Source organism: Camelus ferus, chromosome 1 (genome assembly GCF_009834535.1).
Source record: "Camelus ferus isolate YT-003-E chromosome 1, BCGSAC_Cfer_1.0, whole genome shotgun sequence".
Lineage (NCBI taxonomy): Eukaryota > Metazoa > Chordata > Mammalia > Artiodactyla > Camelidae > Camelus > Camelus ferus.
Window position 1 is genome coordinate 9,257,759 of NC_045696.1, and position 19,805 is coordinate 9,277,563.

At 47.7% G+C, this 19,805-nt stretch overlaps 1 protein-coding gene across 4 annotated transcripts in view; it reads left to right on the plus strand.

The window, feature by feature from the left end:
- The window catches only part of RUNX1 (RUNX family transcription factor 1), a 248,976-nt gene that overhangs the window by 197,840 nt on the left and 31,331 nt on the right, over nt 1-19,805 (plus strand). For 3 of the 4 annotated variants that reach the window (XM_032470586.1, XM_032470541.1, XM_032470649.1), the window contains one exon: nt 9,471-9,662. The exons of the other annotated variant lie outside the window; for it this stretch is intronic. In XM_032470586.1, coding sequence (XP_032326477.1) covers nt 9,471-9,662 — 192 coding nt within the window. The remainder of the gene's footprint in view (nt 1-9,470; nt 9,663-19,805) is intronic. 4 annotated transcript variants of the gene reach the window in all.

Genomic DNA, 19,805 nt, shown 5'->3' on the forward strand with positions numbered 1-19,805 from the left:
TCTCAGCTGTGTGTTGGCAACAGTGGACAAAAGTCAGCTTGAGTGAGGCCAGCATCCCCCACACAACCTGCCGGCTTTTTCTCTGGATGGTGTGAGGTAGAGATGCCTGTTAAACACAGCTGCTGGTCGTGACTGGCTCTTCACTAGCAAGTGATCAGGAGCTGTGAGTGGCCAGGGGGTCACTGTCCTTGTGCACCAGCCAGGGCCTGCTCAACCATCTATTAAAGGGCTTTGGTTAGGACTTTGGCTGTCCCCTTGGTCTCCTGCTTCCACGAGGCCAGCCCAGAATTCAGTTGGCATTTGTGACACGACAGGAGGTGGGAATCAGATGCTGCCCACCCCGCCCCCCTGCACCCCTCCCCACCTGCCCCCGCCCCTGCTGCTGGGAGAGCCCAACAAGAGGGCTTTTAGGAATGGAAGGGAATTTTCCTTAACCTTTTTTGAGCACACAGAGGAATAGAGACCATCCTACATGCTGTTGGATGTGCGTCCTAGAAGTCCAGCCCAAGAACGGGGCATTTATTCGCTCATTCATTCATTCACCCAGCATTGACTAGGGCACCACCCCGAGGGCCTTCGGTTTACCACAGCCCTGTCTGAACAGGCTTGGGGCCTCTGACATTTCGGTGTGGTGTGTGCCAGTGCCGTGGGGAGGGGAGACCCGCCCAGAGGTCAGAAGGCCTGGGTAGAGAACGAGGATGCCCAGGCAGCATGAAGAAGCAGGTGGAGCCCACGGTCGCCTGGGATGGAGCTCTCCTTCCCCGCAGGGATCGCCTGTCCTCCCGGGCCTGGCCCTGCAGAGGGCCTGGAATCCAAAGCCAGTTCCAAGCTGCAGGGAGCAGTTCCTCATCACCCACACCTTTCCAAAGTCACCTCCCATTCACAGAGCTGTCCTAGGGGCAGGAGCTGCTCGGCTAAATGAACCCATATCACCAGCAGTTACCACTGTGGAGTTATTTCTGATTCCTCTCTAATGGGGTATCCTCGAGACAGTCCCTTCACTGAGGAAGAGCTGACAGTTGTTGGAATTACAAGCTGCTAGGGGAAAAGGAATCTTAAAGTTGTGAGCTGTCTGCACCCCTCCAAGGAGGTTGCCTCTGCCACCCCCACAGAGGGCTACCTCTGGTCAAGGACAGAAGACAGCAGGCGGATCTCTGTCCTAAGCTGCAATTACCTCCCTAGTCACCAGACAGAAACAGGAGGTAACCCATGGCGACCGATGACTACAGATTCTGACTGCTCTGCTGTTAGGGAAGCCCAGGTCTCAAAAAGCTCATGCAAATGAGCTAAAAGTTCCACAGCCTGGAACTGTGAGCCTGGAACTTAAGGGAACTCGCTTTTGTTTCTGTTTGCTTCGCCCTGTGAATTTTGAGGGTATGGGTCAGGGAGGGATGGAGGGGGCGGGCCCTGTGTGGCCCTTTGGCCTAAAGCCTGTGGCCCCAGCTGGCTTCCCTTCCCACTTCTCTGTAGCTTTCTACACTTTTCCCTTCATGCTTTGCAATAGCAGCTACATTTTAGCCCAAGTGTTGAGGGACATGGGACACTTCGTGTGTGTGTGTGTGTGTGTGTGTGTGTTTATTCTCCGAAAACACAAGGCAACTGTAGCGGTGCTTTGCTTATGTGAAGGTGCTACACTCAACTCCACATAAAAGGCCTTTCGTCCATTCTTTTTTGTGTTTTAACATAATAAAAGAAAAAATAGAGAAGACAAGTTTTTACACATTATTTAACTTTTAATGAGACAACTTTCCATGAAACTCTCCATATTCAAATATATGTTTCCCCACCAAGTAGTTTTTCTGAGCCCTCTACAGTAGCCCAGTGGGCACAGACAGACCATAAGGAACATTAGTCAGTGCTGTGGAGATAACCAAAAGTAAATGCGAGGGATTGACCATGTTGGAGAGGGTTTGCAACTTAAACTAGGGTATTCAGGAACTCCTCAGGGAGAAGATGAAAGTTAAGCAAAGACTTGAAAAATAGGAGAGATCTGGTCCACCAGTATCTGGGGAATGAATGTTCTGGGCAGAGGAAACAGCAAGTGCAAAGGCCCTGAGGCAGGCAACTGGGAACAATAGCAAGGTGGCTGGTGTGGCTGGAGCAAAGTAGGGAATTCAGACTGTCTGCTTTCTGGTTTCAGGCAGGGGGCATTCACCTTAGAATGCAGGCTTCGCAAAAATGCCAGCCTGACCTCTAAAATCACATGCTTTATACCGTGTGAGGGACCAACCACACGGCCGTGAAGACCCAGGAGGGGGAAGCCCCAAGCACAGGCAGACTCAGTTACCTGTTGCCACCTGCAAGAGAACCAAAGCTCTTCTCAGCCAAATGCATCGATCACTATCCCTGTTGGTGATTCTCCTGGGGTAAAGCATCATGTCTGCAGAATCCCTAAGGATGTAGAAACCCGCCGCCTAGGAAGTGGTGGCATCCTAGTGGATTTTCCCACTAGCTCAGTGCGATTCAGAAGTAGCATGAGCAGAAGCCCTGCACGGGGGCGTGGGTGAGGGGCGCTGGACAGTTGCACAGGTCGGGTAATGAGCACTAAACTTAGCCTTGCATTCCTCTCACCGCTGATAGGAAGCGGTGGACAGGGGGCCAGAAAGTATCATTATTTTCTAACCAATATGAGAAACCAGGAAATAGGATGCTGGATTAAGATTCAGCGGAGTGGGTTTCTTCCCCGCGGCAGCCCTTGACAACTCACCAGCAGGTTTTAAGGTGTGTTTACTGGCCTGCTGCCTCTCGATGCAGCCTTCGGGTGGTAACAGGGAAAGGGCAAGACCAGAATGGGGCGTCCCAGCCAGCGGGTACCAGGAAAGGCTCAGTGAAGGCTGGAGGGGAGACGGGAAACGATCTGTGCAAACTGATGTCCAAGGTCACTAATAACCAATCAAAAGACCAGGGATGAAGCAGTAGGAGGCAGAGAGAGAGCGAATTCTCAGGCTGCCTTGTGCCAGGCTGCCAGCCACCAGCACGCGGAAGAGGAGGGTGGGCTGGGTAGAATCCCAGATTCAGGATCGAGCCCTGAAGACCAATCTGATAGCTGGACTTGAGGCTGGCTCCCAAAGGCCAGGTATCTGCCAGAAACAAAAGCAAGCAAACAAAAAACCAAACCAAACCAAACCAAACAAAACCCTGAAGGTCCTCACGTCATCCGAAGTTGTTCCAGAAAGCCCCTGCTTAGTCGCCCGACAAGAACCGGTTGAATAGACTCGCTGCAGAGTTAGTGCTGTGAATGCTTTTAGAGCCCCTCAGAGTAATCCGTCTTAGTCCTTTAATTCCAGGCTTCCAGATAAGGAGGCTCAGTGATGAAGAGACTTACTCTTGTCCGCAGGAGAGTTGGGTGGAAAAGCAGATTGGGGATGGAGCGTTAGTAACCTCCAGACTGGCAGCCCCACTCCCCGGGTGCCACGCTGTTTCTCTAGGGGAGGGGAGGATAATAGCGTTGGTGTTGGCACCCCACCCTTGTCGGGGCTCAGAGGTCTTGAGTGCTGCATCTCTGGAACCGACTAGTAGGTTCCCTGTTCTGCTGTTCCCCAAAGCCTTGCCTTAGTTGGCAGGGCAGAAGTCACTTCCCACTTGAGAATTCTGGGTTCACCTTTCAGACCAGCCTGATTATTGCAACAGGGACTCACCTCAGTGATGGTGAGAGAGAGAGGTTCCCAACCCGCCTCTCTGCAGGCAGAGTTTTGGCATTTTCAGCCACTCCGTATAGTACATTGAAGCATTTCAAAATGAAGAGGAAGACTGCAAAGTAGTTATCACCAAAACAAGGCCATCACTCAGTGTCCATGGACACTTAGTCTAAACACAGTTCTGGTATTTTTGGTGTTTTAACTTCCAGCCCACGGCAGATGGGAAGCGAGTTGCAAGCGCATGCGCAGTGGGGAGGGGTGCCCAAAGCTCACACGCCCACCCGCAGCATCGGGCCCGACCGGCTGCATCAGCATCACCTGGATCTTACTCTGAACTCTCTGGCCTCATCCCTGCCCCGCCAAGCCAGAAGGTCCAGGAGATTCTGATGCCCGTGCAGGTGTGTGAGACACAGCTCTGCCAGGGGTCACACCGCTGTTCTGGCTCACTTCTATTCTGAGGACGAGCCGGAAACAGAAGTGGGGTTGCAAAGGCAGGGAGGGCAAGCCATGCAAGTGCTCAGTGTCCCTGTGATCAACAGCTAGTAACGCTGCACGCCTGTCCTCTGTGTTCACGTGGGATTCGCAGACGTTGGTATTTCTAGGGGCAGGAAGCAGGAGGTGGGAGGGGGTAGGCTGAGGGAGTAGGTGTGCTTTCAGACCTGCCCTCTTTTTCTGGCTGGCTGTGTGAGCTTGGGTAACTGACATCACTTCTCTGAGCTGCATTCCCCACACATCGGTTAAAACACAAGGCTCATTTCTCTGGCCCTTCTCCAGTTCGGAAGTACTCCAACCTTGTGCCGTCATGCAGCTTAACCATGTGGGAGGAGACTGGGGAGAAAGTTAGGCTACCCACATTTCTGTAACATTGGACGATAATATGTACTCTAAATCCATGATATATTAACATATATATCATATATTTATATAACATTATAGAGCGTTTATAATCTATACACGATATATATAGTTCAGGACAGTATTTCCCAACATGCGATTGGCCAGTGGAAGGAGAGGTTTGCAGTTAGAAGGTTTATCTCACCACCTGCAAGGTGCTTTGAGGAAGGACCACATTCATGTTCAATATCGTTGTTTTAAAGTCCTAATGACTTTAATGACCCTGGAACCCAGAGGTTAGAGTCTTATATCAGGAAAAATCAGCTGTTCTCTACACATATCTGTTTCTTTTCCACAGTCCTAAAGAATAGCAAATCAAGGGAAGAAATATCAATGTTTTTATATCTAAATCCATGTCATTAGTGTCAGACTGGCAAACATCTTTTGAAAAACATACATCCTTTTAGAGGAACCACAGTGTGATAGACAGACAGAGACAGAGCTGTACACACATATAAATAGACAGATATCTTTTTGGTCTTACCGTTTTGCATAGATTTTTCTCAACTGCTCATCATGGCAGTGATTTGAGTATACAACTTTTCTAACTTTTCTGCTGAGACTCTGTCAAGAAAACTAGTAAACCCATATCAGAAACACGCGCTAACGTGTTGACTGTCAGAAAATTATTCTCTCTACTCAGAACTTTCCACAAAAAGGTGATACCTTAGCCTCACCTGTTTTCTCTGCTAGAATATCATGTACAGACAGTCCCCGATTTAGGATGGCTCAACTTAAAATTTTTCGACTTTAAGATGGTTTGAAAGCGACATATATTCAGTAGAAACCATACTTCAAATTTTGAATTTTGTTCTTTTCGTGGACCAGGGATACGGGACATGATGCGTGCGGGACGCCACGCGATCTCAGGGGTCAGCAGCCGGTACACATCCTGTGCCCACCGCTCTGCCTTTCACTTTCAGTGCGGTATTCAACACTTTCCCTGAGACAGTCAACACTTGATTATAAAATCGGCTTTGTGTTTTATGATTTTACCCAACTGTAGGCTAACGTAAGTGTTCTGAGAACGTTTAAGGTAGATGAGGCTGAGCTAGAATGTTCCGTAGGTTAGGTGTTTTAAATGCATTTTGAGCTTATGAGATTTTTGATTTAGGATGGATTTGTCGGGACATACGGAGACTCGGTATTGTATTTCAGTTACTTAACAGCCACAGATCAACAATGGTTTCTTGAAAAGGACACTTGAGTTGTCAACGAGACTTGCATACCTACTCAGTCTAGTTTTTATAGCAGAGAACTGAAAGCTGGTCTCATTATCCATCACAAAACCCTAATGTTTGGGGAGGCCCTGTGGGTACCCATTCTGGAAGATTTCAGGATGTATATCTTTGGAATGAAGAATAAAATTTAGCTGATGGGATTCGTTTATTTTTATTCTTTTTGTTTTCCTTTGGCTTTGTGTAGTTGTGTGTATATATGAAATTCTAATCAAGGACTTTTTTCAAAAATGTGAAAACAGGGAGGGAAGGTAGAGCTCAAGTGGTAGAGCGCGTGCTTAGCACACACAAGGTCCTGGGTTCAATCCCCAGTGCCTCCTCTCAAAAAGGTAAATAAATAAGTAAACCTAATGACCGCCCCCTCAAAAAAACAAAAATAAATTTAAAAAAAATTTTAAATGTGAAAATAGTAGCAGAGAAGCATAACTTAGGATCCTTTTAAACTTTGCTGAAGAGTCAGTAGGACGTCCTAGTATAAAGCCTTGAGGCAGCCACTGTTTTCAGGAGCGCCGTGGAAGCACTCACCGTTGATGGCCAGCATGTTCAAAAGGCCGGGCAGCCCGCATGGGTATGTCTGAGGCCACGTCACATCATTCCACCAGAGGGTTGATCCAGGGTTGAATTCCCTGTTGCCCTCAAAAGCCCAGTGCTCAGTAAGAAAGAAGAAAAGTGAATTTGATCGTAGACTTTTTCCATACTCTTATATTTAAAATTCAGGGGGTAAATTGACATTTTAATTGCACACAGATACAGGAAACTGAAGACATAAAGCACTCATTTTCCCTGGCTTGAAAGTTTGTATCGGAAGCTTCTATATTTCACACAGAATATTGCTCTTTGGCACGTGAAATCTGACGGTTTCAGAAAAAAAGACTTAGGTCTTCCTTTGATCTAGCTTATAAATGCATCAGAACCACACCTTTAATATAATAATGCTTTTTATTTCCCCCTCGTGCTTTGGTGTTAGGACTCTCTCGAGCACTCGCTGTGAGGAAGGGGCTCAAGGTTCCCTGTTAGGGCCATAACACTCTTACTGAGTCCCAGGATCACACGTGGGGAGGGTGTGGAATGAACTCTCACCCCCTCCTCCGGCATTATACTCAGCCCTGCGACTCTCGGGGCTTAGGAAATAGCTTAGAGTGAAGAATTGTTTTCTCGGAGAGCTATGCCCAAACATTCCTGCTCAAGCAGACAGTCATCAGTTAATCTCTGTAAATGACTACGATTTTGGCAGGTGTCAGCTGGTGCAGAAATTGCTCACATGTTGAAACTTTTTTTTTTTAAGCATAAGGCAATCAGAGGGTCTAATAAAAAAATAACCTCACATTATGCCTGGCCACATAATGGCTTACCTGAAATGACTTATTCCTGTTTGGTTACTCGGTGGCATGTGGTCCCCAAGCTTGGTGGCTGAGGCAGACACAACTGAAGGCCCCTCTTCAAAGGCCGGCTGTGGACTCCAAAACACCGAATGCCATGTGTTCAGAATGATCTGGTACACATCATTCCCTGGGATCACCCACTGTCCTTGACACGGTGTTCTTAAAAAACGCCACCGGGTGCCCAAGGAATGTGAAGTTTTGAAATGGGTACAAAACCTGCCAGAAGCCTCCGCACCCTGATTTCGCCCACTGGCATTCTTTCTGAGATGGTAGAACTTCCCTGACTCATTTTCCCTGCCTTCTCCTCTCCTTCTGGACTCCTAATGCCAGGCACTAAGTTGTGGTAGGCACCGACAGGGCTGGATTACTACGCTTGGGGTGGCTTTTGAGTTGAATTGTTGGCTTTTCTGCAAGAAAACTTCAGATTTTTTCAGCCTGACCACCAGGAAGCCGAGAACAGGTCAGAGAGATAAGAGGAGGGAGGAGTCAAGGAAAGCTCCATCCAGAGACACTGAATGACTCCATGATGGACAGAAATAGAATGTTCTAGAAAAAGATGTTTTCGTACTTCTGAGGGAAAGGGATGACAGAGGTTGTTCCAGGACCTGGCCCCATGGCCTTTCGCCCATAAGGCCAGTGCTTAAAAATACTCAGCCAGTAAGAGGCCTCTCACACGTGTGCGGGGCCCGTGTGACTCAGGCTGTCTGTGTTCAGACTGGTGCTGTGAGCTGAAGGGCTGAATCAGGGTCCAGATTTGCCTCGGTGACACATGAAAAGAGAGAGCGTTGCATTTGAACTACACAAATATTATGCTTAAGTATTTTTCCTCATTTCGGAGCCAAGCAGGTCTTGTTCATGATAAAATCACTGCAGTAGAGTGGGTCCTTTTTCTGGTCTGGAATTTGAGACAGTGGCAGCTGTGCCAAGGGGCCCGGCAGCAGGAAGAGACGGCAAGCCACGGAGATTTGGAACCGTAACACAAGTTATAAAATTTAATTTGTATAATTGTAGCGATTGGGAGCTGGGCTAAAATGCACTGCTCCCACCCCCACTCCCACCCCGGGCGATCTTCTTTGTCACTGAGGAGTGGGTCTGGAGTGTGAAAGGGCACTTGAGTGTCACAGCAAGGGGGCTGCTTCTTCAGTCTTGTTTTGAGGCCACTTGACAATCGTGGAGGGTTGTGAAATTGGTCAGTGACTCTCTTGGAACCACGGGGGTGAGGCGGGAGCAGGAGGGCAGTCAGTCTCTTAAAAGAGGAATGACTCGTTCGATCCTCCCCCACCGCAAACACACCTCCAAGGCTACATCAGCACATCAGAGCCTCAGCTCGGCTGGACAGGCCTGAGTCTCTGGTTTAAAACCAAAGACATTTTGATGAAGGATTAAGGGAGGAAACAGGAGGCCCTTCTCGGGTGGATGACCTCTGCTCGCTGCATCCTGGGGACAGCGAGTTTGATGAGGACTGAGGCGAAGACACTGTCCATAGAGATGCCAAGGGGCCCCCCTCCCCACCTCGGACTCCTTAGCCCCCCGGGGAAGCTTGTCCAGTCTCCTGGCAGCTCCCTCTGGGCTCCAGCGGGCCCAGCAGGACTGGACAAGGCTGAGGCTGCACCCCTTTGTTGGGGGCGGGGGCCACATCTGGGGAAGTTGGCTTCAGGGAAGAAAGAATGCCCACGCCAAGCGTGCTAGGAGAGGAGAGGGAGAGGGGCCGAGGGGCTGCCTGTGCCCTGCAATTACCAGGAAATCTGACCTCCCCGGGGCTGTGGGTTTGCAGCCACACCTCATTTCCTGCTGGAAGAGGCACGCCCGCTAAGCTCCAGGGCCCGCTTTGCTGCCTCTGAAACCTGCCGGTGGTTGAGTGTGTGGTCAGGGGCAGCTGTGCTGATGCCACCGGCCAGGCTCCTTTCCTAGCCGCCATAGCTTAGGCCACAGCATGTGGCCAAGTGCCAACAATTAATGTGCTCTCTGTCCCTCCCGCTGTCACCACCGCCACCAAGCCCTGTGTGCCCACTGCGTTCGCCCAGTGGAGATGGGGGCAGAGGGTTGGGGTGGGTGCCGGGGCCCAGACCAGGGAGCACCCAGTGGCCAGTGTGACCAAAGGGGCCCTGCCCCAGTCTGCTGTGGGGACAATGGCCCAAATTCCCAGCGGGAGCCACCAAATGTACAAATCTCCAGCAGATCCTCATTGCGGGTGAGGGGAGAGGGAGGGGGAAGACGAGAAAGCCCGAATTTTAGAAAATCCACAATACATTTTCTGATCTCTTCCCTCCCTCCTTCCTTGCCTCCCCCTCCCCTCCCCACCTCCCTCCCCACACTAGGACATCGTCAGAAACTAGATGATCAGACCAAGCCCGGGAGCTTGTCCTTTTCCGAGCGGCTCAGTGAGTTGGAGCAGCTGCGGCGCACGGCCATGAGGGTCAGCCCACACCACCCAGCCCCCACACCCAACCCTCGGGCCTCCTTGAACCACTCCACTGCCTTTAACCCTCAGCCTCAGAGTCAGATGCAGGGTAAGTACCTGGATGGAGCCCACTTCCCGCCTCACCCTTGGGCAGAACCCACCCAGACCCATTGTGGCTTCTCCAAACTCAAAAAGGGTGGTCCCTGGACCAGCAGCTTGGGAGCTTGTTGACAGCAGGGTCTCCGGCCCGCCCCAGACCTACTCACTTACTGAGTCAGATTTGCTTTGTAGCAAGATCCCCAGATTGAGAGGCACTGCTGCACAGGATACTGAGAGGATACGGACAGATAGAAATCACTACGTAGATAATATCTTGAATTTTTTAAGAGTTAGTTTTGGTTGTGCTATTTTCTCACTTGCTTGGCTTGAAGACACACACACATACATCGAGCAAGGCGAAGGTCAGGATGTTTCCAGTTTTTACTGTCTACAAATTATTTGGGGGGTTTGTATTTATACTGTTTTTTTTTAATATAAAGAAATAGTAGGGAGTGTCTGGATGCCATCACATCAAGGTATTAATCGCAGCAAATAAATTTGCAATCGATAAAGAATGCAGGTTGCCCACCCCCTAACCATGGGGCTAACTGGCAATTGCAAAAACACTATAAAACACAATAATTGCATAAAACCCACTGTGCCAAATTAGATAATACACAGAGTTCATTTACACTGTGGAAAGCACTGACGTCAGTGATTATTCGCTCTGTGATACCATTTCAAATTTCCAAAATGCAGCCGTTTCCTTGGTGCCGTGCAGGACACAGCTGTGTATGATAGGGTCACAGTAAGATTCCTTTCTCAAAGTAGAAGCCTTGTTTAACTCAAAGGAAAAGATAAGGAACACATCTGGGGGAAAGGGCAGGTGGCCAGCGAGGGAAGTGCTCCTTGCCCTGCTGGGACAGCAGAAACGAGCTACCCCGAGCGTTTTCTTTGTTCGCGTCGGGTTGTGAGATGTGCAAGCATCCTAAATCCTCGAGCGTTTCCAGGCCAGTAGCTCTCTTTTGGGGTCAGCCCATGTGGGGTTCTCGAAAGGCATGCCCACTCTCTTCCTTGGAGCCCACGGCCCACGCCGCTCCTTCTCATGTTTCTGGGGGAGGTTCTTTTATTTGAGTGGAAACTTTCCAAAGAAATCCTCCCCAAAAGATACTGTGCACACAGCTGCCAAGTGGCCTAGCTGTAGAGTCGCCCTTTTGTGGACAAACAGAAACCTAAAGCTTGATTTTGGGGTCTGCCTCTCATCTACGGTCTCATCTTAGGTGTCTTTAAGAAGAGGTCCCATGAAATCATTGGTTTCCTGGTGCTTCGTTATGCATACTTATTCAAAATCTGCATATTGATTTTTAAAGATTCCAAACCACAAGTGTGTATGAGAAATTAGATCACATGGCACATTAAGTGAGAGAGCTGGGCTGGTGGGGGGTGGGGGGGATGACACTTTTCTTCTAAATAGAATAATATTCTCCAGGAGATGGCCGGATCTTGTGTTGAGGGCCATTTAGACTCATTTATGTCATCTTCAGGCCTCCATTTGTACCGTTCAAGGGGAGACTTCTGTTTTCTGATTTTCTCATGGCGTAACTGACCATTTACACTACTGGTTGATACAGGGACTTGTCTTTTTCTCCTGGTATCAGGACCAAACATTTTCAGCATTTTCAAAGGCAGTGGAAAATTCAGCCACACAGGGGCAAGTTGAAATCGTCACCATTAAATCGGCTTGCTTTCAGTTTTGCTGAGGAGTGAATCAGATCTGATTTCCCTCCTGATCAGATACACTGTCTTTACCAAAAAGAAAACGAGAAAACGGCGGGGTTGGGGTCGGGGGTAGTATGGAGGTGTTGAATTCTTGTCCTCAGCCGTCAGCAGCTCCCGGGTGGGGGCACTGCTATGGACGGGCATTCCTCAGCTCTTTGGAATACTGTGCGCTTAGCAAAGTATCAGGTTTAACCCCCTTTCTTGTTCCCTTTAAAAACTTTTTACTTCTCCAACATCTAATTCTAAGTAATAATAACTTGCTTTTAGAGCGCCCCGGAGGCTTAGCTCTTATTTGAAAGAATGTGTTAACTATTTTGTGGATGTTCTTTCTTTCTGAAATATGATTTGCTGTTCAGGACTTGTAAAATTATAGGAACAAGTTTTAAACAATCAGTATCTGGGATATTTTCATGTAAAACTACTTTTCCTTTTTTCTTTCTTTTTTTCCTCAAGAAAATAGTTTTTTACCCTCGTCATGGTTTGAGTAGACCCTTGGGATTTTTTTCCCTGAAATTAGAAAGTTAACAGGGATAACAGTAAAGTCTCTTTCAGCCAGAACCTTCATTTTGTTCTTCGCTGGTAGGAAAATGGTTATTTTCCCAGCTTAGCGCCAGAGCTTCTATATTATATTTAAGAAGATGCTTTTATATAAAAATTCAGCACGTGTTTATGGCTCTCTTTGAAATGGCAGCAGTAATTGAAAGAAAAATATCCCCAGAGTAGTCAGAGCAGTTTTACAGCGGTGCTGTACGGATGCGTGGATGTTTTCAGTTCTGCGGGAACTGTCAGCATTTGGGGCCTCGGAGAGATCGCGCGTTGATAGGCTGCTACGCCCTGTCTCGCTAGGACTCCATCGGGAGGGTCATGCCTGACCCTTTAACTCTGTCAGTACGAAATCACGATTATAGAATAACCCCTCTATTTATCTAGAATCAGATGTGCTTGAGAATCACTCAAAACAGACATCTCAAATGATCTGAAGCAGGGTACAGATGGAAAAGGGGGCCAGGTTGCCATGCCACCGAACCACTGTTTATTTGTTGAGGCTTCAGCTATAAAAGGGCTGAGGTTAATTTCAACTTCCTATTTTACCAGGTCTTAAAACTGAATAGAAAGCCATTTTGTCATGGCTACACGTTTATGCAAGTCAGGACATCATCATGAACTTCTACAGCCGAGTTTCAAAATTCTTGTACACTCATGGAAAAAAAAAAAAAAAAGGACACATGTCCTTTTAAAAGATGGAGCAGGACAGAGTCTAGACAGACAGGGCGCTGCTGCCCATTAAACCACACCTCCCCTCAGAGGTGGCTTCAGGCAACCCAAACAAGTAATTTTAAGAATTTGACTCCTGATTTACCAAAAATGATGAACCACATTTAAGCTGCGTAACTCTCTCCTTTCTGGGAAAACGGAGACGGGGTGATATCTGCTGGTGCAGAGAACTGTCAAAACCAGAGAAACTAAGAGGCCAAGTCTTGTTCCTGTATGTGTTGCTGTCAACATCGAGGCGTGAGGTTTAACTCTTTAATTGGACCAGTTATGATATTTGGCCCAAGTCAGACCTTTCATAGACATTGTATTCTACATACAGTCCTGTGGTCTGGTTTATAGATGGATAACCCAAACCTCAGAAGTGGACAATTGCCCAGCATCTTCAAGACTGGAAGCAACAAACTTGGACTCAAATGCAGGCTTTTCTGGCTCTAAAGCCAGTGCTGGTGGGTGGCAGGTTTTCCAGGGCTCCCGCTCTTGGGTCAGGGATCTGTTAGCCACAGGGCTGACCCAGCTTCAAGAAGGATCCCACTCGCCAAAGGGGAGACGGACGTAGTGCTGGGCTGGTCACTCACTCAGGGGTCCTGCATTGACTGTGATCTGTTATCATTAGATGTTGATAATATAATAACTTTCAGGCCAGACTCTGTGGTGGGCACTTGAATAAATTCTCTCCTTTGGAGACATGTACATTTGTTTTTAAAGCTGAGGAGAAAAGAAAAGTTAACTCAGAATGATGACTCTGTACGCTTGAGTGAAAGAAGGCTGCGTGGGCAGGGAGCGGGCTTCCCAGCCCCTCTTGTTAATTTTCCTGGGGCAACTGTGCAGCTGTCCTGCAAGTAAGTCTCTTCTGTGGGGTGCACTGGGACCAGAGCCTTCTTAACCTCCAAACCCCGGAAACATCTGATCAACCTTCAGGAGTGTGGGTGCCTGGCTTTAAGACTTCCATGTAGCCAGAGGGGTCTTGATCTCTTAAGTCATCTGAGTTTTAGTATTCCAAATGATTTTGTTTGATAGTGATTTATCCTACAAGTTAGTCTGGAAAGGCTGTTTCCCGGAACTATTGTCTGTGTAGCTTTTTGAGGTAATGAATCGACTTTGTTTCTCTGCAGTACGAGGTTACTTTATCAGCTGGATTGACAAAAGAAAGAAAAAAAAAAACAACACCTTTTCACTTCTCTGTAGAAGGACAGATAAATCCCCTTTCCAGCCTTGGGAGTCAAATATGAAAATGCATAGCATCTATTCCTTCCCTTTTCTCTTTCTGTCTCTCTCTCTCTGCTTCCTCTCTCTTCTAGCAAGTCTAGAAGTTCAGAAACGAAGTGGGGGAGGGGGCTGTTGGATTACCTTGGAGGTAGAGGCTACAGTCAGTCAAACACCAGACATCTCCTCTGTAAATCTACAAGTGGTCACTTAATGGTTACACAAAGCAAAATACTCAGGGTGCTTTAGAAACCAACTTGTAAGATACGCTGTAAACGTGAAAAGGGAGTGATCTGAAAATAACTCTTATCTGGGCGTAGTAGAGTTTGAGAGCCTTTCAAGGTCTACAGTATCAGAATCTGACACAGAAAACAAGCCTGAATCAGGTGTTCCCATGAATAAATAAAAATAAATGAAGGTAGGAAGGCAGGCAGGCAGGCAGAAAGGGAGGGAGGGAGAGAAGGAAGAAAGTGAAAGCAATAGAATGAAGGCAGAATGAAGCACTCTCGGGCACTGGGTGTGCGCAGTCTGACCAGCACTAGACTGCCTCCCGCCCCTTCCCACAAACAGGCAGAGAGCCTGCCAGTTAACAGGGCTGCTGACACTCTCAAGGCAGGAGCTGAGACCTCGGTTACTGTTTTCTGTGTTCTTGGCTGATGAACTATAAATTTAAGGAAAGTCTGAAAAGCTCACCCTAATGAATTGCATCACAGACATTTTAAAACTGGGGATAAAGGATGGAGAGAAAGCTAAGTCTTCATTTTTTCCTTTAAAAAAGGGCCCCCAGGTCTTTGCTTCCTAGTCTACCCGTGGCCTTTGTTGCTTGAGCCTGATGTGGCTGCTCGGTGTCGCTGCTCGGTGTCGCTGCCCGAGCTTCCCACCCGCACTGCCCAGCTTTACAAGCGGTGCTCAGAGTGGAGGCCCGCCTTACTTTTCCTCCGCGCTCTGTTCAGGGACGGCACAGTCACCAACACAGAACTCCCTTGAACAGCACTGCTCGGATGCCTGAGATGTATTTACAAGCACCTCTCAGCTAAGTCCTTAATAAACCAGCCCTTCAAAGGAGCCGCCAACCTGGTGAGCTGTCAGCACTCTAGTAATCATAAACCACATTTTAGCAGGACTGCATTTTCAGACCAAATGTTTTCATGGATGTCGTTCAAGGTGATCAGACCATGTTTTCCGGAGCATGTTGTTAATGCCTTGTGGACATCTTTCCTAATTAGATGAATAAAGGTTCATTTCAGGGCTTGATCATAATGATAAAATATTCCTCCTATGAATTGGATAGATTCTGAAATGTTCCCTTATTCTTGTAATCTATGGGCCAGCACACATTCACTCACACACGCACACACACACACACACACACACACACAAATGTTTTGTTCAGAAGAGTTAAGTTTTTAACAAAGCTGAGGTTGGAGCACTTACTTGGTATTGTTGGTGAAACAGCAGGAGGGTTAAGCTGAAAATCTAATGGCTAAGAAAGATAGCAGAACCTCCAGGCTAAGAATGAGGGCTCAAAAGACAAACCACACTGGCCCAAAACTGTCCTCCACTGTGTATTACTATAGGACATTTTGGCAAGTGACTTAACCTCTTAAAGCCTCAGTTTCCCCATCTGCAAAATAGGAAAAATAATTCTACTTGAAGATCCTAGAACCATCGTGCAATGTGAGGCTGTGGGCGTTAGAGTGGGTAACACTGAGTAACTGTTGGTAGCGAAGATCGGCAGCACCAAACCAAGCGTATGAGTGTCCTGTGGCTGCTGTAACAAATTAGCACAAACCTGCTGGCATAAAACCACAGAAATTTATTCCTTCACAGTTCTTGAGGCAAGGAACCAAAATCAACACGCCACTCTCCCTCCCAAGATCCTAGGGAAGGGTCCCTTCTTGCCTCTTCCAACCTTTGGTGGCTCCTAGTCTCCCTTGGCTTGGGGCTGCATCACTCCTATCTCTGCTCCATCTTCAAGTGGCCTCCTTCTCTGTGTCACCTCCTCCTCTGGCCCTTATAACGACACTCGTCATTGGATTTAAGCCCCACTCAGATAACCTAGGGTGACATTATCTCAAGACCCTTCACTTAATCGCACCTGCAAAAACCCTTTTTCCAAATCAGGTCGCGTTCACAGTTCCACGGATGGAACATGGACGTTACCTTTTGGAGGGCCACCATTACACCCTTTACACCCAGGTTGAAAGGACAGGGGGCATCTGCTGAGTCCAGAGGTAACTTTCCGTTGTCCATTTCCCCAGAACAGATATGATGGGCAGGTAGATATGAACTCTGTGTCTTATGCCTGAAAACCTGAATCACAACTTCCAGCTACTATCATTTCAGGCTGTCATTTGCTGGAACTCAGTCTCATGGTACTTTCATTTCACAGCCAGGAGGATGTATGATTTTTTTTCTAGATGAGATCAGATATTTCTCAGTGTTTTCTGGAGCACCTATGCCGATGGAACCCAGGGCCCAAAAGTGATAGAGAAAGGGGGTCTTCCCTGTGTCACGGGAGAGAGAAAGAGCAGGAGAGAGGAGGCCTGGGTGCCTCCTGCCCTGGCCCCCAAAAGCTCATGCCATCATGGCTGGGAGTCTGCATAGGACAGAAGATGACACGGAGACCACAGCCAGCCAGTTGGGATGGACTCAAGAATGTGACCGCCTGGAACTCGGCAGAGCACTGTTGTTTTGAGCAAGCTGCCTTTTTTAAATGGCTTTATTGCGAGGCCCTGTTGACCAGAAACCCATTGCGAAAGGCTAGTCGCTTTGCACCTCTCATAATCCCCAATTTACAGATCACCCAAAGGTAGCCTCTCACATTCGGATATTTGAAAAAGAGACTTGACTGCGGCCATAAAGTAGTATCAAAGTTTACCAATGTCTGTACCAAAAGCGGAGCAAACAATAGACTGTGATACGGGAAAAAAAAGGTTCTGATGAGACAGCTCCTCGTAGGGTTTTTCTTGTCAGTCGTCGTTCTCCAGACCGAGCTGGGGTTCCTCATTTGCATTGTTTTTCCTCATATCATGGAACAGAAATGCAGGCCTGCGGTAATTTAGTTATTTTAGTGCTCTTTAAAATTCAACGTGTATGATTTAAATAATGCTGGGGAACTGTAATTACTTCTGCCTTTCCCTGCTTCCCTCTGGCCGGCAAAGCACCAGAACCCTACTTTTAAGGGAAAATGTACAAAGGCAGGAGGTTTTCTGGCCCCAACTGTCAAGAGCCATGTCAGTGTATATTTGTATCCTGTTTTCACATTTTACTTGCAAAGCCTTAGCCCCGCTTGAGCTTTCTTATTATTGAACAATTGCCTTCAGAGGGGCAGAACAGCCCAATTGTTATGGAGATTAAAGATCTGGATTGCAAAACTCCTGTAAATAAAATCTTCACTGACAAACCCAGTTTCTGCCCATAGACTTTTCTTCCATAATCTCTTTCTGGCAGAACATTTTATGTTTTGATACTGGAGATTCAGTTACCAGCCACCGTAAATAAAACAAAATAATAATAAGAAAAAAATAGTAGAGAACTCACCCTAAAAACAAACATTGGCCAATCATGTTTATTTGCTGTTTCTTTGGGCACTCCTGGTGATTGATAGGGGGAAAAAAGGGAATGTATCACTTCTAACCCAGTTGAGTTTTGATTATCAGGCCATGGGAAGTCTTCAGATTGAGTGTTAGCTACTTTAGGCTCCCCCAGATGGCATGGAATATACCGCTTACTGTTTCAAAGAGAGAAGCATTTTTCAAGGGAAATCAGAACCACATCACCAAGCCCCTGAGTCGTGGGTAGAAAAGACAATCGTTTCCCCCAGACAAGGCTCAGGTGCCACACTCCTGGGGCCCCTGATGATCTCACACCACCCAACAGTCAAGCATAGGGTGTAGAACATTCAAAGTATCATTTCAAGATTTTGAAAAGCATCTTCCAACTGTAATCAGTAGCAAGAGTTAACTGTTTGTTTTGTAAAGGCGATTCTCCTTCTTCAGATGGAACCCCCCTTCCCTGCCACCCTGCTTTCCCACCTGGAGGGAATGTGGACAAAAGGGAGGAGGCAGCGGTGGGACACTCTGACCCAAGCATCTTGTCGCTTAACAGCTCATGAAACATGAGCTTTCAGACACACGCTGTCACGGACTGAAATAGTACTTGTTTCTGCACACCATCTTGGTCCTTCCACTGAAGGACCTCCATAAGTCAATGTCATCAGGTCTGGTTAATAAGATTTGAGCCACTGCAGTGGTGAGCTCAGCTCTTCTGGGAGCACAAAGGAGGATACACTATGGTCCTTCAGCTGAAGCATTTGGGTGTGACCACACACGTGTTGTAAAATGCAGAGCATCCCTAGGGAAGGCATGTGAGTCAGGTCTCCAAGGAGCCTGGGTGAGTCAGCACTGCTCTGGGTGTCAGCAGCTCTCTCAGTCGGGGCAGTGAAGTCTCCCGGATCCATAACTTGCTAGTTCCCGCTGCGGAAGACATCCTCTTCACCCTACAGCTTTAAGGGCCCCACCTGAGTCATTCCAGGGCCAGCTCAAGACCCAGAGAGCACATGCAGTGCTGACTGCTCCTTGCATCTTTGAAAGGGCTACACACATACACTTGCTTGGGCAGGGATGGGGGCGGGTTTAAAAGAACAGCTCAGGGTAAAGAGGAAGACATAATCTGACTAGTGACTGCACTTTTTGGAGTTGTAGGTCATACAAGGAAGCGAACGCAATTGTCTTATTAAGTCTCCTGGGGTTGTTGCACCATTGTGGCCACTCACGCTCCATTAGTGCCTCTCTCTGTACGTATCAGATGGCAGATTATATAATGATAAAGTTATTGAAATATCTGTAAAAGTCAGCACAAGCTCAAGGGCTTGACTGGGCACTTCTGCCCGTTAAGTGGTTTATTTAGATCGTTCCTCTCGGGGTCTGTTAATCCTCATCCGTGCCTTGTTGTAAATTGCCCGCTATGTGGAACCACTGTGACTGCCTGAGTTTTCAGCCGTGCTTCTGGTGGTCTTCCAAAAGGGCTGGTATCTTAGGGGCGAGTGCAGAAGCTTTTGAGAGGTGCAGTTCTTTAGCCCCCAGGTTTGAAACAGCAGCCTGTGTCAGTGATTGGGTCTGTATCGGGGTTGTTATTGGAACCATCGTCACAGCAGGAGGATGAGGACACTCCTGGGTTGACACATTCACCAAAGGCAGTAACAAAATAATTATGGTTCACGTTTCTAGAGTGACTGATATTGGTGGTTCATTTATTCCCCACCACTAGCCACCCATGAGGCGTGGGGCATGGTCCTGAGGGTCCCGCCTGCTGTGCCCGCTCAGATGCCGGCAGCCACGTGAGCCCCAGTCCGTCCTCATGTAAGCCATTAACAAGGTGGTCCTGAGTCTAATAGGCTGTAATTCTGGATAGACAGCATGGCTCTCGGGGATTAAAGTTCTGCCTAACGTTCTCAGGAGGCCAGTAGGGATGTCCCAGAGCCCCCCACTCTGCTCCCTGATTAAAAGGCTCTTTTTTTTTTTTTTTGGTAATATGTTTGTTGTGTGATCGGGCTTTCTGAGCCACCATATGTTGCTAAATGAGAGAAGTCATTGCCCAGACGTGGATCTGTTTAATGTGATTTTTCCACAAATTACAAAGCATGACTTTAAAATTGAATTTGTGCAAAATTACGGATGGCCAATTCAGGTGGAAGGGAGAGGAAATCTTGTTATTCTTATTCCAGAATCTCTTCCCGATTTCCTCATTTGATTCCTTCACGCCTTGGGGGAGGGCGGTTGGGGGAGATGCCTCAGAGGATCTATAAGGAATTTCCCTTATTTTTCAAACTTTCTCCCTGTCATTTGCGGGAAGCACAACAGTGGCCTGCAGATACCAAAACAGAGTGCCAGTTCTTCTGTCCATCCATTCTGTCAGTCAGGATAGAGCTGTTCCTCCCACCTTCATCAGAAAG